A 14,488-nucleotide genomic window follows, 5' to 3' on the forward strand; every position below is an offset into this window, starting at 1 on the left:
GGCCGAGAGCCTTTGCTGCAATTCCAGACACCTGAGTTCCCCCCATCTCCCATCTCCCCACTCTCCCAAGCTGGATTCTGACTCCTTCAGATCAGCCACTCTCCAGGGCTTTCCCTGGAGCACCCGACTCATAACCCCACCAAGCCAATACAGCCTCATGGGCCTTTCCATCTTCCCACAACATGAGCCCCCAAAGCCTAGGCTCCTCCCCACAGAATCCTCAGCTGGTGCCACTTATAATTTCTCATGACTCCACCCTCCTTGGCCCAACTGCTACTCTGCAGAGGTCGCAGCTCCACCTTCTTTCCCCTCCTCTTAACATCTGGACATCTTCCTGCTACTTGGAAATTTCTCTTTCTCCCAACCCAAAACAAACACGGGGGTGGAGGAACTTTGCTCCATGAAGCATCACCCCCACCCCCTTTGCTCTATCTCTCACTGCTCCTTCTCAGCTATTAAAAAAAAAAAACAACCTTATTTGTGGAGAAAACAACAGAAACTCCACCCTCCCCTCTACCAGCTGCCATTTTTGCTGTCATTACTCTGTAATACTTCTTCTTTTTCCTTTTTTCAAATAAACTTCATGTCACATTGCAATGTATTACAGAAAGATGACCAGATAAAACTCAAAACGATTTTTTTCACACTGAAATTACCTATGCAAACAATACCAAGCTCCAGTGGGAAAAATAAACAACAGTATAAAACAACAATATAAAACAACAATAGTAAACACCTTCCATGGCCCTTGATGAGCCCAAGAGCCAGGATGCTCAATATGGAAGGCAAGCTGAAGGCACACACGGCTGATGTGTGGGGCCCGAGGATAACTACCAGGCTTAGGCCTATGTCCAGGAAATCAGATGACAGCCGGAGAGAATCCCGCTTGTTCCTCAGTTCTGCCTCAATCCTGACCATTTCGGGAAGGATCCATTTTCTAAGCCCCATATATTCTGCTACCACACAGAGTTAGGGCGGGAAGGCTTGGCTTCTGATTTCAATCCCAGGGTCTGACAAAGCACAGGTGTTAAGGCCTGCCCTTCTCCAGCTGGACAGTGAACATTTTTGCAATGGGAAGTCCTTTTCCGAATAAAGGGAAAGTATCTAGCATCTATAACTTCTGGACCCTCTAAAAACATGAAGGCACTCTTGGGAGGCAAGAGTGAAACACTAAAGCCACGACCTGCTCCCCTGCCCAGGTGGCAGGGACACAACATCAAAAATTCATGTAGTGAAAACCACGGCAAAAAGCAGGAGCTCTGAAGGGCATTTCTGAATTCTAGGCTGGCTGTGGATGTCAACTCCACGGGAGAGAGGACCATGGTGTTTCTTTTCTGACAGGGTTTAGCAGAGTGTGGTGGGTATTCTTAAAATCACTTGAGTTCATCGTAAAAGCCCATTTGGCTTCAGTAAGCGCTATCTCTCACAATCCACCCAGTGTCCTGTTCATGGGGCTAGCCAAGTGTATGCTACACACCATAAAAGCTATGTCTGTAGCAGCATGGGGAGCTCCAGTCTACTGCCTAGGAAAAAACTTGCTGGACACTGCCTGTCCACAGGGCATAGGTGAGTGGCTTTCCAAGTCATTGCTGAGATGGAGACAGCCATGAGGTTGGAGCAGGGGCAGGCTCCGGAGTCAGAAGTGCTTCCATATGTTGGTGTCCTCTTGGACAGTCCCCAGAGCCATGCGAAGGTGGAAAGGCAGACTGTGAAGTGCTGTCCTTTCTCCTTCCCCAGCAATACCTCCTCACTTGTACCCCAGTCACTGTGGCCCTGTCAGCCCCCACATGGTAGGCTCCTGACTGCCTGTCAGTCCCAGCCCTGGAGGAGCTGCGTCAACCTTCTATACATCCTCCACCTCCTACGTGTCCCAACAAGGTAAGGAACTGGGGTCAGGAAGACAGAGCAATTAGGGGGTTGGCTTGCAGCCCAGCAAGTGGTAGGGGAGGGACTCAAAACCAGGTTCTCAGATGCCTACACTCAGCCCTCGGCCCCTGATACAAAGGCCAGACAGGGAGGCAGGCACAGAGGGAGCTGCTTCTCTAGGATGAGGGACCCCTGTGGGCAAAAGCTCTGACCCAGCACATGGATCTCCCCTGTCCCAGCTCTAAGAAGAGACAAGTCCCAGGAGGAGGGAGCCTGGATCTCCCCATCCACAGTGTCCAGCCACCCAGGGCTACCTCATTCATGCCAAACACAGGGAGCAGGAGAAAGAACCCAACATGTGGAGGGAGCAAGTCCCAGTACTAGGGCCACAGAGAGCCTGAGTCCCTTTCAGTCATTGTCCCAGGCAGCTGGGAGAGGAGTGGGCAACCCTAGCTCACCATCTGGGGGACTCTGCTTACCTGTGGTGCCGCTGGTGAAACACACAATGGAGAGGTCGCAGGGCTCTGGGGGCTGCAGAGGTGATAAGAGGGTGAGCTGAGGAGACCTGGCGTGGGGAGCCAGGGCCAAAGTGCCTGGGCCTCTGCACCAGCCCACTCCTCTCTGCATGGGCATGTGCCCATCTTATGTGGGTGGGGGGTCCCGGTCTTCCTGTGTGTGCCCCGGGGCTGCAGTCTAACAGGCAAGCAGGCAAATTCCCCGGAGAGAGGCAAAGATGTGAGAGAACCAAATGGGGGTCTGGGTACTGAGCTGCACCACCAACCTCACAGCAGTCTCACCAGCCCTACTCCCCAACTCACAACTGAGGTACACCCAGGGAGGCCTGGGTGATGGTGGCCTCTAGCGGAGCCCACCCCTCTGTGAGTGGCCGTGCTCCTTCTGCCTTTCCTGCTTGCTCCCCAGTGTCTGATATTAGGATGTGACACAGGTGATGCAACCCAGGGATGAAGCTGCCACAATGCCACCAAGACTGCTCTGTATCTGGTCCTCATTCGCCACAGAGCACTGGGTTCACTGGGAGGAGCCCGCCCTGTCACGTGCACAGAGAGACGGCTTCCCAGAGGAGGTGACATGTGAGGTGAGACAAGTGAGGTCTATCCAGATTATGCGATGGTGGGGGCTAGAAGATAAAATGGCCCTAGACACAAGAGCTCTGAGGGGTGAGGAGAGAGAGCTCTAAGATTGGGGCACAGTGTGTGAGAGATGGATACTTTCCTGGGATTCCCCAGGAAAGGTCCTAGGGAGCAGGGATGTGGCTGGATTCGCAAGGTGGAGAGAAACAAGGGAAGAGATGCCACAAGGCTCTTTAACCCCAGGGCCCACGTCTGGATCTGTCACTGCTTCTGTCTGTCCATCTGGGACAGTTTACCATACTCAGAGGAACCAGTACGACTCTCTATAGAGAGGATTCGACTTCCTAGAAAGGATTCCCTGCCCTTTCTCCTCCCTCCCTGACACCTCACTGGCCAAAGGCACTTCCCCACACTCTGGATACCCAGGGAGCAGCTGAATGACCAAGAGGCTGCTGCATGCTGGGGGGGAGAGGGGGGTGGGACACAGCATGGGACAGCTCTATCCTTGTGTGCTCACAAACACCTGCTGGCAGCTTACCACAGGAACATGACGATTCTGCTGGCCGCACTCCTGGAAGAAGAAAACACCGTGTTTAAATGCTTACAAGTTCTCAGCAAAACAGAGTCAAAGTGAACAGTGCTGTATGCCTTCTTGGTGCCAACCCCAGTGTTGAGGATTTCCTGGCCAGACACTGCCTAGTCTGCAGTGCTGCTGAGTAATTTCTCTTTGATTCCCGCCAGGCCTAGGGCCTCCTTCCCTGCACACTGCACACAGGACTGTCAAGCTCGGGAGAGGGTGGGCACCAGAAACCCGGCAGGGAAGACAACTTGATGGCTTGACATGTCCCTGGTGCACCTGAACTGAACCTTGGGACAGTGGCAGGGGAGGAAGCTGTTTCCAGAGGTCAGGGCTGGGGAACCAAGGAGTTGCCAGGATGGATGTAGTCACTGAGGATGCAAATGCATGTGTATGGTGGACAGGGCACAAGAGTAGGGAGGGAGGTGGAAGAACAGGAGGGTATGTGGGCCGATGTCTAGAAGGTCCAGGGGGTCAGCTGCATGAAGCCCTGGCGGGTGGGATGTCCTATATCATCTTGGCAGGCCACAAACTACCAGCAGCAAGTCAATGGGAAGCCAGGTACTGAAAAAAGCCATTGAAAAGAGGTGCTGGCTACTGGGGATCTGGGACACGTTTGCAAGCACCTCTCCAATTTCTGGACCTCTTATCTGTCTAGAAGATCCAGGCTGCCGTCAGCTGGAAATGGGTCTCTCAGGTGGTGAGAGACTCCATCCACCTCTGGCTGCCTGTGTCAGAAACCATGTCAGTCTATCACCTAGGGTTACCAGTGAATACCTGAACGCCCCTCCCCCCACCAACCCACTACCACAAACATAGTGAAGTCTGCTATCTCCATATAATCTGTATCCTCAGCAGTCTCCTGAGGGTAAGAGGCAGCTCTGATTGGTGGCCAGACAGCTGCAGCCCTGCAGGTTATCCCAGACACTGCCCCTCACCTCCACAGCCTGCATGGACTTGATGAGCACCCCGCACTCCTGCCCTCTGTCTTTCAGAGCATCCTCAAATGGTTCCATGAGGATGATGAGCTTGAGCCCCGGAGTCTCCTTCCTCTCCACATGCTCCAGCAGAGTCACAGCCTTCTGAGGCTTGTCCACAATCACAGTGCTGATGTCCGCTGTGGGGGGGCCAGCAAGGAAAGTCAGGCTGTGTGGGCACAAGCCACAACTGTGGGCAGCACAGCAGGTCAGCAGAATAGTAAGCTGCATGTGCCACTGTGTGTGTGTGTGTGTGTGTGTGTGTGTGTGTGTGTGTGTGTGTGTGTTCATGCACTAGGGTCAGGGAGAGAGATGAGAGCAGGGGCTCCAGGGGCAGGGAGAGAGATGAGGGTGCCAGGAGTATTTCAGGTGCTCCAGTGCTCCAGGTTCAGTCCCAGCCTCACAGCTCTGAGTGGGGAACTGAGCGGCTCCCAGCACCTCCCCTGGGCCTCAAGGGCTGGCAGCCATGGAGTGTCTGATGCACAGCAGCCCCCTGAACCCAAGCAGTAGGTGAGGTCCCAGTGGGGAAGGTTGAACTCAGGAAGCCAATTCTGCAGCCCTGGCGTGTCAGTGACAGAGAGGAGCAGGCAGCCAGTGGCAGGCAGGGCACGGCCTCACCTGTATTGATGATGTAGCGGATGGCCCCAGGGCCCAGGGTGTCATAGAGCGGGACCACCACCATGGAATATGTGTAGCAGGCCAGCTCCGAGATGATCCACTGTGGAGACACATGGGTGGGGATTGCGGGAGCACAGAGGGAAGAGAATCTTCTCTTCAGCCCTGGCAGTCAGGGGTCCTGATCTGCATCCTGTGCCTACAGAGCTCAGTCAGTGGTAAGGCACTGGGAGGTTACTGGGTCATGCTGCTCACTCAGGAAATCCTGGCATCCCTAGATTCCATGTCCAGTGGATTGCAAGTTCACTCCCAGGGCTTACATTCCTTGGAACTTTCACCCTCAAAGTTCAAGGGTAGCAGCAGGTAGCCAGTGGGGTGCAAATGGGAATTGGAAAGGATGCAGCTCCTGACTTGAGATAAACCCAGACGTGGGAAAGGAATGGAACATGGTCTCCCATTTCACTCCTATTCAAGGCCCTACAAGATTTGGGAGCAGGGTTCCCCAACCCTCCACTCCACTGACACCTCAAAAACCAGTCTAGGTAGATGCTCACCTCTGGCCGATTTTGTGCAAAAACACCAATAAACTGATCTGTGCTTGCTTTACAGTTGTGCTGGAGAAGTCCAGACCCCAGAAATTCAGCCCTGTCAGCCACCTGCAAATGATCATAAGGAAAGCAATGGGAAAATGAAGTACTCTGAGGGTCCCCGGTAGGGCTCTGACAGGTCAGGGGACATCTCCCCAAATCTCTGTCCAGGCTGCTTACAGATCTTGTCACACAGGTCAGGGGAAGGTCCACAAGTCCCCCCAAGTGTCCGTCACTCACCTCCTGGTAGGACAGCCACTGGTAAGGCTGCTTGGGCTTCCTGAAGCCGAGACAGGGGCCGTTCCCTGCAGAGAAACAAGTAGGCTTTGTGCTAGTGTGGAGTGCAGGGTGGGGTTACCCCCTAAATGGTCCATCAGGCACCTGGATGGACACCCCAAACTGTGGCCAAGTGGAGGGCAATTCTCCCCTCCCCCCACACCAATTCCCTACTGTCTGCTTAACCTTCTGAAGCCCTAGAGGGCCACTATGATGGACAGGGCATCCTATAGCGACCTGGGGCTGGTGTGAGTAGCCCCATGAAGACAAGGACCTCAGGGTGTCACTGGGAAATTTGGCTCACCAGGGGCTGCTGGAGCTGCCAGAGTATGGAGTGAGATCTGGCCTACAGGAAGTCTTAAGGATTGTATAAATGAGGTGAGTCCTCTGGTCACTTCTCTGACTGGATAGAAGGGCCAAGAGTGGCTTCTGTCCTCTCAAGCTGGACACCACATTCCTTCCATGCCTGCCCCACACCCTCCCCAGACCTTCCCAAGGCCCTGGCCTGCTCTCACCTGAGATGCGAAGCCCACGACAGAACACCTGGTACATAGTTCGGGCATCGTCATAGTAGTGGGTCAGAAGCTGTGGGCCATCCCCAATCACAGATCTCCGGGCCCCACCACTGTCCTAGGAGGCAAGCAAAGGCCAGGGAAACTGGCTGAGGCAGGCAGGAGTTTCAGGAGAGGGCACTGGTGGGTCCCAGGCTGTCCACAGTGTGGATGCTCCACAGCTAGGACAGTGATGTGCAGTTATACTCACGGCCTAAAACATATTCCTTCTACAGATGTTTGTATCCCCTCCACATACCTGCTCATCAGATATCATATTCCTACCTTTCTACAGTGTTCAAATCCCTCCATGTATCTGCTAATCTCCCCACCACACACCTGTTCTATAGACCTTCATATCCTACCACACACCTGGTATATCAAACTCCATATCTCTGCCATATATCTGCTCTATAGACCTTCATATCCCCACCACACACCTGCTCTATAGAACTTCATATCCATGCCATATATCCACTCTACAGATGTTCCTATCTCCTCCACATATCCGCCTACAGATGTTCAAATTCCCTCCATATATCTGCTCTAAAGATCTTTGTTTCCCCTCCACATATCCTCTCTCTACAGACCTTCCATCTCCTCCATGTATTCATTCATTCTACGGACCTTCATATCCTCACTACATTTTCACTCTATAGACCTTCACATCACCGCCACATTTATATACCCTCCATATATCTCCTCTATAGTTGTTCAAACACACACACACACACACACACACACACACACAGCCAGTACAAATGCGCCCCATATGCATCCACACGCAAAACCAGCTGGCTTATGCACACAAGCCAGTCCACAGTCTCCCAGATTCATATATAGCATCCACACACCAGGTGAGCTTCCACAAATGCCTCCTAGTCCACTCATAGAATGGCGTAGAGAGTCTGGCTAGAGCGAGGCCACCTGCACACATCAGGATCGGGCAGCCAAGGAGGCCATCCCCTCATGGACTCTGCTAAGGTCTGTGTGAGAATCATTTCTAGGGACTCAGGAGAAAGCTCAATGGGGCACAGTACAACACTTGCAGTTATATGTCTGGCACCACATGCCTCCTCTGAGTGTCTCTGGGAGTGGCCCATGGGCCTGAGAACTGTTGGGGAAACCTACACAAAAGAATTCCCTACAAAAGGAGGCAGTCTTTAGGGAAAGAGGCTGACATCCGTCATTCACATAATGAGGACTGGGTTGATGGCGCTTTACAAGAAATAGAGGCCTGGAGGGCAGTGGAGGGCAGAGGGCAGGGATCCCGGCAGGTCAGGAAATGAGATGGACTTCTTCTCCTGCATCCTCCCTTCCATTAAGTCACTACTTCCCAGGCCCCATTCCCAGTGCTCTCTCGAGCTACTCTTCTTTGAGTGCAGTGTGGACTGTGCTGGCTGATCACCATCATCTCTTGGAACACCAGGTCTGAGGAAAACATGGTGAGAGCCACAAGGCAGAGAGCCAAACTCAAAACCACAGGCACCTAGCTCTCAACCATTTTGTAGTGGCAGCTAGTTCTATTTAGCCCAAGTACTGGGTACAGTTAAAGTGTCTAGTGTTATTGATGTCAACTAAGAAGGATGAGAAGGGGTTGGGCAGGCAGAGCTCGGGGCAGACTGGCCAGAGGCAACAGCAAGTGCAAATGCAGGGGCAGAAGGCACAAGTGCACTCTGGGAACTCCAGGCAACTCCTGGGCCTTCATGCCAGAGAGGAGGCCAGGGAAGCTGAGACCAAAGTGAGGTTTCCAGACTTCAGAACGGGGACAATGGGGTGCCTGGGGAGGACTGTAGCGAGGATGACTGATAAGATCTGAATTAGAACTCTGGGCACACAGCACAGAATAAACACTGCAGGGACCTCTATGATCAGGCCCCCTCACTCCTCTCTCCTCCCTTTTCCTACCACTCTCCTTTACCTACTTCACTGCCATGCTCTGACTTTCTGTGCTCCTGAGGCATGAGACAAAGGAGGAATCAGTCTTCTCAGGAAGAAGAACTTTGCTGTGTCCTGTGTCCTGTTCTCCCAGCCAGAGCCACAAGGTGACTCTATGGTCCCCACCCTGAGGCACAGCCATTCCCCATTCTGCCTCTATCAATTCAGTCAATTCTAGTTCCTGGGTCCAGTGTCTCTTCGACGTCTGGCTCTGCTATGACCACTCTTCCACAGCACAAATAGGCTCCTGTGTTTCCTGATCACTGAAACCCCTGGATAAGCCTGTGCTCCCCACCCCAAGTTTCCTGCCAGGGCGCTAAATGAAAAGCTTTCCAAGAACAAGGAATCCGGGTGCTTCCTCTGAGTCTGTTCCCTGCATCCCTACTTGCCCACAGGAATCAGGGACTCCGTCACTCACTTGGGAGCCGAGGAACCTGATGCTCTGAGAAAGGGAACTGCCAAGGAGCACACAGCAAATGAGAAACAGTCAGTCTTCAAACCCAGGGCTGCGTCACCAAAGGCCATGTCTGGCAGCCCTCTGCAGCCCCTCTCCATCGCCCAGCACCCCCTACCTTGAGGCATCATTTCCCAGGGCCCTCACACCTCCTGCTCTTCACATGTCCCTCCCGCTGACAGCCTGTGGCCTTTCCCACTGGACACTGCCCAGACATGTCCACGATGGCCAAGACGCACTGTCAGCAGCAAAAGACACATGCTGAACCTCAGTGTCCTTCAAAAAGGAAAGGAAGCAGGATTCATGCTATGCTCATGGCCAGTTAACAGTTTCTCAGGGGGATGGGAGGGGAGAAGAACTGGGAAGCTTGGAAAAAGGTAAGTAAGCCCATGTTTTAGCCCATTTTCTTGCAAAGTGTGTAAATGTTATCCATTCAAAATGAATAAAGTTTACAAAAACAAAATGGGGGGGGGGGTTGGAGAGATAATACAGTGGGTAGAGTGCTTGTCTTGCATGCAGCTGACCCAGATTAGATCCCTGACATCCCATATGGTCCCCCAAACAATACCAGGAGTAATCTCTGAGTGCAGAGCCAGGAGTAACACCAGAGCACCATAGGGTGTAGCCCCCCCCCCCAAAAAAAAAGACAATTTTTTTTTTTTAAAAACCAAGTCAGTTTGGTGGGGCTGGAGCGATAGCACAGCGGGTAGGGCGTTTGCCTTGCACGCAGCCAACATGGCCGATCCGAGTTTGATTCCTCCGCCCCTCTCAGAAAGCCCGGCAAGCTACTGAGAGTATTTAGCCCGCACGGCAAAGCCTGGCAAGCTACCCATAATGTATTTGATATGCCAAACACAGTAACAATTGTTACAATGAAGACATTACTGGGCCCTCTCGAGCAAATCAATGAACAACGGGAGGACAGTGACAGTGACAAGTCAGTTTGGTGAGGCCCTCACAGGTCCTCCCAGACTCAGCCAGACCACCCTGATCACCCTGGTAGTCCTTGTGCTCAGAAGGGCACAAAGGTTTGGCATGGACTCAGCTCTGGGTCCCAGGTCAGAGCTAAGGGTAGGAAATTTGAAGTGGGGTGGTGGGATTTACCTGGCAGCTCCTTAGAAACTTAGATAGGCCTCGAGAGTTGCTTTTTTTGGTTTGTTTTGTTTTCTTTTTTTAAAAAAAAAAGTTTCTCTGTGGTCACATGGCTGGAGAGACAGCACAGTGGTAGGGCGTTTGCCTTGCGCGCAGCCAGCCCGGCCGAGGCGGGTTCGATTCCTCTGCCCCTCTCAGAGAGCCCTGCAAGCTACCGAGAGTTTCTCTCCCGCACGGCAAAGCCCAGCAAACTACCCGTGACATATTCAATATGCCAAACACAGTAACAAGTCTCAAAATGGAGATGTTGCTGGGCCCACTCGAGCAAATTGATGAACAATGGGAGGACAGTGTTTGTAGTCACATAAATTCCAAGTATGGCTTCTGCCTTCAGGACGCCTGTCCTCCAGCTGCTACCTTGCACAACCCTGCTTCCCCACCCTGCTCACCTCCACTTCCTCTGACTGCATCAGGAGGTCGCATGGTGGCTGCAAGGCCTTGGGCCGGTGAGTGAACCAGTAGGCGAGGAGGGCTGCCAGTGCACCCACACTCACGAGAGTGGTGGCTGAGAAGCTGCGGAAAAACTGGCCCAGGTCAGCCAGCTCTGGCAGCCGCAGTATCTTTAGGATCTCCTGTGTCTGCATCTTCTCCAGAAGTGAGAGGATTAACTCTGCAGGAAAGAGGAGAGAGATGAGGCTTGAGGCCTGCTGACTGGGTACAGAGAGTCGGGGCTTGTCCTTATGGATCATTAGCAACACATTGACCTTGGCCAAGCATTGGTCACGGAAGTGAAGTGAAAGCTGGTCTCCTGGAAGGGCCTGTTCCAGGGAGAGGCCAGAAGCCTGAGCAGTCACACCTGGCAGATAGACATCGGCCCACTTTCCTGGAGAACCAAATGCTCAGGCCCTGTGCCATGACCGCAGCAACCTCCAAACCTTCTGGGGACCCGAACACACTCTGACAGCTCTGTGCGGAAAGCTCCTGAGCCCAGGGCCTGTGTGCTTCTGCCTCTCCTGAGTCTACTTGCTTGACTTTGCTCCTGGGTGTGGAGAAAGCAGGGCAGCAAGAATGCCAAGCGCAGGGCCCAGATTAAGTGGAGATACATGTCCAGGATCCTACTTTCCTGAAAGGATCTCCACCCCAAGACTGATTAAAACTTGATTAAGACTGTCTCAAGGGAGACAGAGCAGGGAAGGGGTAGAGCTTGTACGCATGAGTGCAGCAACTCTGCCACCCAGCAGACTACCCTCAAGTCCACCATGGACTCTCCTGGAAGAAAATTTAGAACAGAAAAAGCATCCAGGGCCAGAGGTGATGATGGGGCCAACTTTCTGCCAAATAGCGGAGCTCCCAGGAGCAGCCTGGGTGGGGTCACCTGTCCCCGCTGGCCCCTGTGCACCATGGCTCTGCACCACCCCAAACTAAGCTCCCAGAGACCCCATTACCAGCACAGCGCTCTGTGGTTCTACCTGGGACACACCAGCTAATGTTCAGGAAAAGAGAGGGGGCATAGAAGCAGGTATTAAACCAGAGGGAAGGACCAAGGTCAGAGAGAAAGGGATCAGCTAAGCTCCATGTCCTCCTCTGAGGAAATCTGTGCTCTGTGCTCAGGGGCCATACTTGCCCACTGCAGCTAAGTGGGCATAAGTGTCCATCATGGGGACATGGAGGATGCCTTGGCCAGGCAGTGGGAGTGTTCTCTGAGAAGCACTGGTGACTGACTTTGGTGTCCAGAGAATTCTCCAGAGAAGTCTACCATGGCCTCTTGTTAGCAGCTAAGTACATTGGGGCTCAAGGATCCATACATTCTCAGAACCAAAGGAGGCGTAGTGGGGGCTGCACATTGGATTCTATTACTGCACTGGATTTCCTTCGTGTCACTGCCCAGCTGGAGAGAGGTTGGCAGTGCTGTACAACACCCAGGGGTCTGCCGGACTGCTGAGGGCAACGAGGCTCCAGGCCGCTGAGTATCAACCACACTCCTTGCCAGCCCTTAACCTTCACAAGCGTGGCTGGGGTTTCCCTTCTTGGTGAGAAACTGAGCAGTAGCAACTCTGCAGTCCAGGGACAGTCAGCGACAGTCTGGGCCCTGACAGGAGAGGTCTGCCAGAGTCCCAGCGAAGGGCATGCACGAACAACAGCATCACCGCACAGCAAGGCGGCCAGTAAAATCCCATGGTTCAAACTCCTCCTCTTTCTCTCACAGGCTGCACACAGTTGAATAAACTCCCCCCTCCTTGGGCCTCTGCTTCTCCAACTTTACAATGAAGACATTAAGCACATAAAGCATGAACCAGAGAAACAACTAGGGGTGTGCTTGTCAGTCCTCAGGAGCACCCAAATCCAAGCTGGTCCCCACTTTGGGCAGAGGTGACAGGGCCCTGACACTGTGGGTCTCCACATTCTACGAACAGGTTGTCTGAATCTTGGGAACACTCATCAACTACCCACAGAGATGGGGGTGTGGTGCTCCCTGGGAAGCAAAGTGAACCCTCAGTTGGCCAGAGCCTGCTTGCTGAGTGTCTGAGTGGGAATTCTAGTTTTACTGGCAACCTCCTACAGCAGGGACAGTTATGACACCATCCCACAGGAACAAATCACTCCAGGCATATTGATCAAATTAAAATTCTCCATAAGCGGAGCAGAAGCCCAGCTAGGGCCCACAGTGAATTCACCAAGAAAAACTGCTCTGGGGATGGTGCTAGGCAAGTGGCCAGCTGGCTTCCTGAGGACTCACTTCCTTAAGCTGTACATGGAGACACTAAGTCACAGCCGGGTTGACAGAGAACAGCCAGAGTGGCCAGGTCATCTACCCAGCTGCCTCCAGACACGCCAACCCCGAGACTTTCAGGTGACCCCTGCTCATTCAGATGAAGGCTTGCTGTTGGCCCATGGGAGACCCACAAGGCAGAAAGCAGGGCTGAGCAAAGATTGGGCTTGGGGGAGCCAGAGGAAACGCTGGACAGACTCTCAGCGGGAAGTGAGATGTGGATACTGAGACCGAAAGACCAATGGGAAAGGTGTCCCAAGCAAATACAGATGCTGGAGTTGAGAGAGTCCAGAGAGCCTTTAGCAAATGGAATATTCTGTCCAGGAAACAGTATCAGAAACCCAAGAAATCATAAACAAGGCTGCAGGCTGCAAATCTGCCAGGCTGGCTTCCAGACATTCTGAGCTTTTATCCCCAAAGCTCCCCAGTGCCCGGAAAGGGAGTACGGACCTGACAGAGAGAGGTCCTGGTGCTGGGGGGCTGTGCCCACTCGCCCTGCTGCTACACCTGCAGAAGTTCCTTGCCATACACAAATACGTGGGGAGTCAGTGGAGTAGCAGGGACTCAGCCCAGACTACAGCATCCCCACCTTTGCCTGGTGCTGCGCTGCCCCATCCTATCCCCACTCACAGCTCACGCTCTCCTTTACAGCAGCTCTGAACCCCCAGAGAGCCAGCTCGGAGGGCCCAGACACACAGTCACCACCTTACAGTCCAGAATCCTTCATCTCCTCACAGCCGGAAGCCCACTGGCCTGGTGTGACAGTGGGGGATGGGCACCCCTCCTCCACAGGAGCCATGGACCACGGCCGGGCTCCTCCCCACTGGGCAGCCACCACTGGATGTCACTCTTCCAGGTCCTGCTCGGAGTCCAGACTGCTAGCATTTATCCTATGAGTCTTCAGACCTGGGAGCGGCCACCAAACTGAGCTGCACATATGGGTCCTCTGAGGACATGGGACTCTGAGCCAGCCCGCGCCACTGAGCCCTTGGCATGGGGTAGGGCAGAGTTGTGGCCGCACAGACTTCTCATTTCATTATTTCCCAAGGCTCTGGCTCCTCTGACCCCTCTGGGCCCAGCTATGGCTACCTTCTCAGCCTCAGGAGGCTCTCCTGGTTACAGCATGGGTATGGGGGAGGGGGGCCAAGAAGCACCCCAGGGAAGCAGTGGAGCTGGTGTTGCCAAGTGAGCTGCTGTAAGTGTTTGTAAATACTCACCTGGCAGGAGCGCCCAACCCTCAGCACTAAGCAAGCAGAGTCGCTTCCCCTGTGGCACAGAACAATTCAGACGACCAAACGGTGGCACAGTCTAGGGGCGCTGAGACCATCCACCCCACCTCCTCATGTCCTCTACTGGCTCAGAGCACATGAAAGGTGAGCAGTAAGGGGCATTGCTCTCGAAACCCAGGAAGGGAGAAAAACGGAAGGAAGGGAGCCCAGGCAAAGGAAGACTGGCTCCTACGATGGCTGTGATAAAAAGCCCCGAGGTCCCTAGCTCAGCTCCAAGTTCAACTACTGGCCCGACCCCTTCATCCAACACACAGGGACCAGCTCACTCTCCTGCCACAGGCTGTCAGGACCACCTCAGCATCTCAGATCTGACTGCTCTTCTCTACACCCAGGGCCTCTGGCCCGGCCTGGTCACCAGCTAGTGCAATGCAGCCCGAGCCCCCTCCCAGCTCACCCAGCTTGTTC

General features: G+C 53.6%; 1 protein-coding gene across 5 annotated transcripts in view; it reads right to left on the bottom strand.

The window, feature by feature from the left end:
* Positions 1–14,488, bottom strand: part of ACSL6 (acyl-CoA synthetase long chain family member 6) — a 67,289-nt gene that overhangs the window by 39,165 nt on the left and 13,636 nt on the right. For all 5 annotated transcript variants that reach the window (XM_056124239.1, XM_056124240.1, XM_056124241.1 and 2 more), the window contains 8 exons: positions 10,474–10,694; positions 6,505–6,619; positions 5,954–6,018; positions 5,681–5,782; positions 5,130–5,229; positions 4,473–4,651; positions 3,496–3,528; positions 2,346–2,397 (listed from right to left, as the gene is read on the bottom strand). In XM_056124239.1, the coding sequence (XP_055980214.1) occupies positions 2,346–2,397; positions 3,496–3,528; positions 4,473–4,651; positions 5,130–5,229; positions 5,681–5,782; positions 5,954–6,018; positions 6,505–6,619; positions 10,474–10,694 (867 nt within the window). The remainder of the gene's footprint in view (positions 1–2,345; positions 2,398–3,495; positions 3,529–4,472; positions 4,652–5,129; positions 5,230–5,680; positions 5,783–5,953; positions 6,019–6,504; positions 6,620–10,473; positions 10,695–14,488) is intronic.

The sequence above is a fragment of the Sorex fumeus genome, unplaced genomic scaffold (assembly GCF_029834395.1).
Source record: "Sorex fumeus unplaced genomic scaffold, SorFum_2.1 ptg000051l, whole genome shotgun sequence".
Taxonomy (NCBI): domain Eukaryota; kingdom Metazoa; phylum Chordata; class Mammalia; order Eulipotyphla; family Soricidae; genus Sorex; species Sorex fumeus.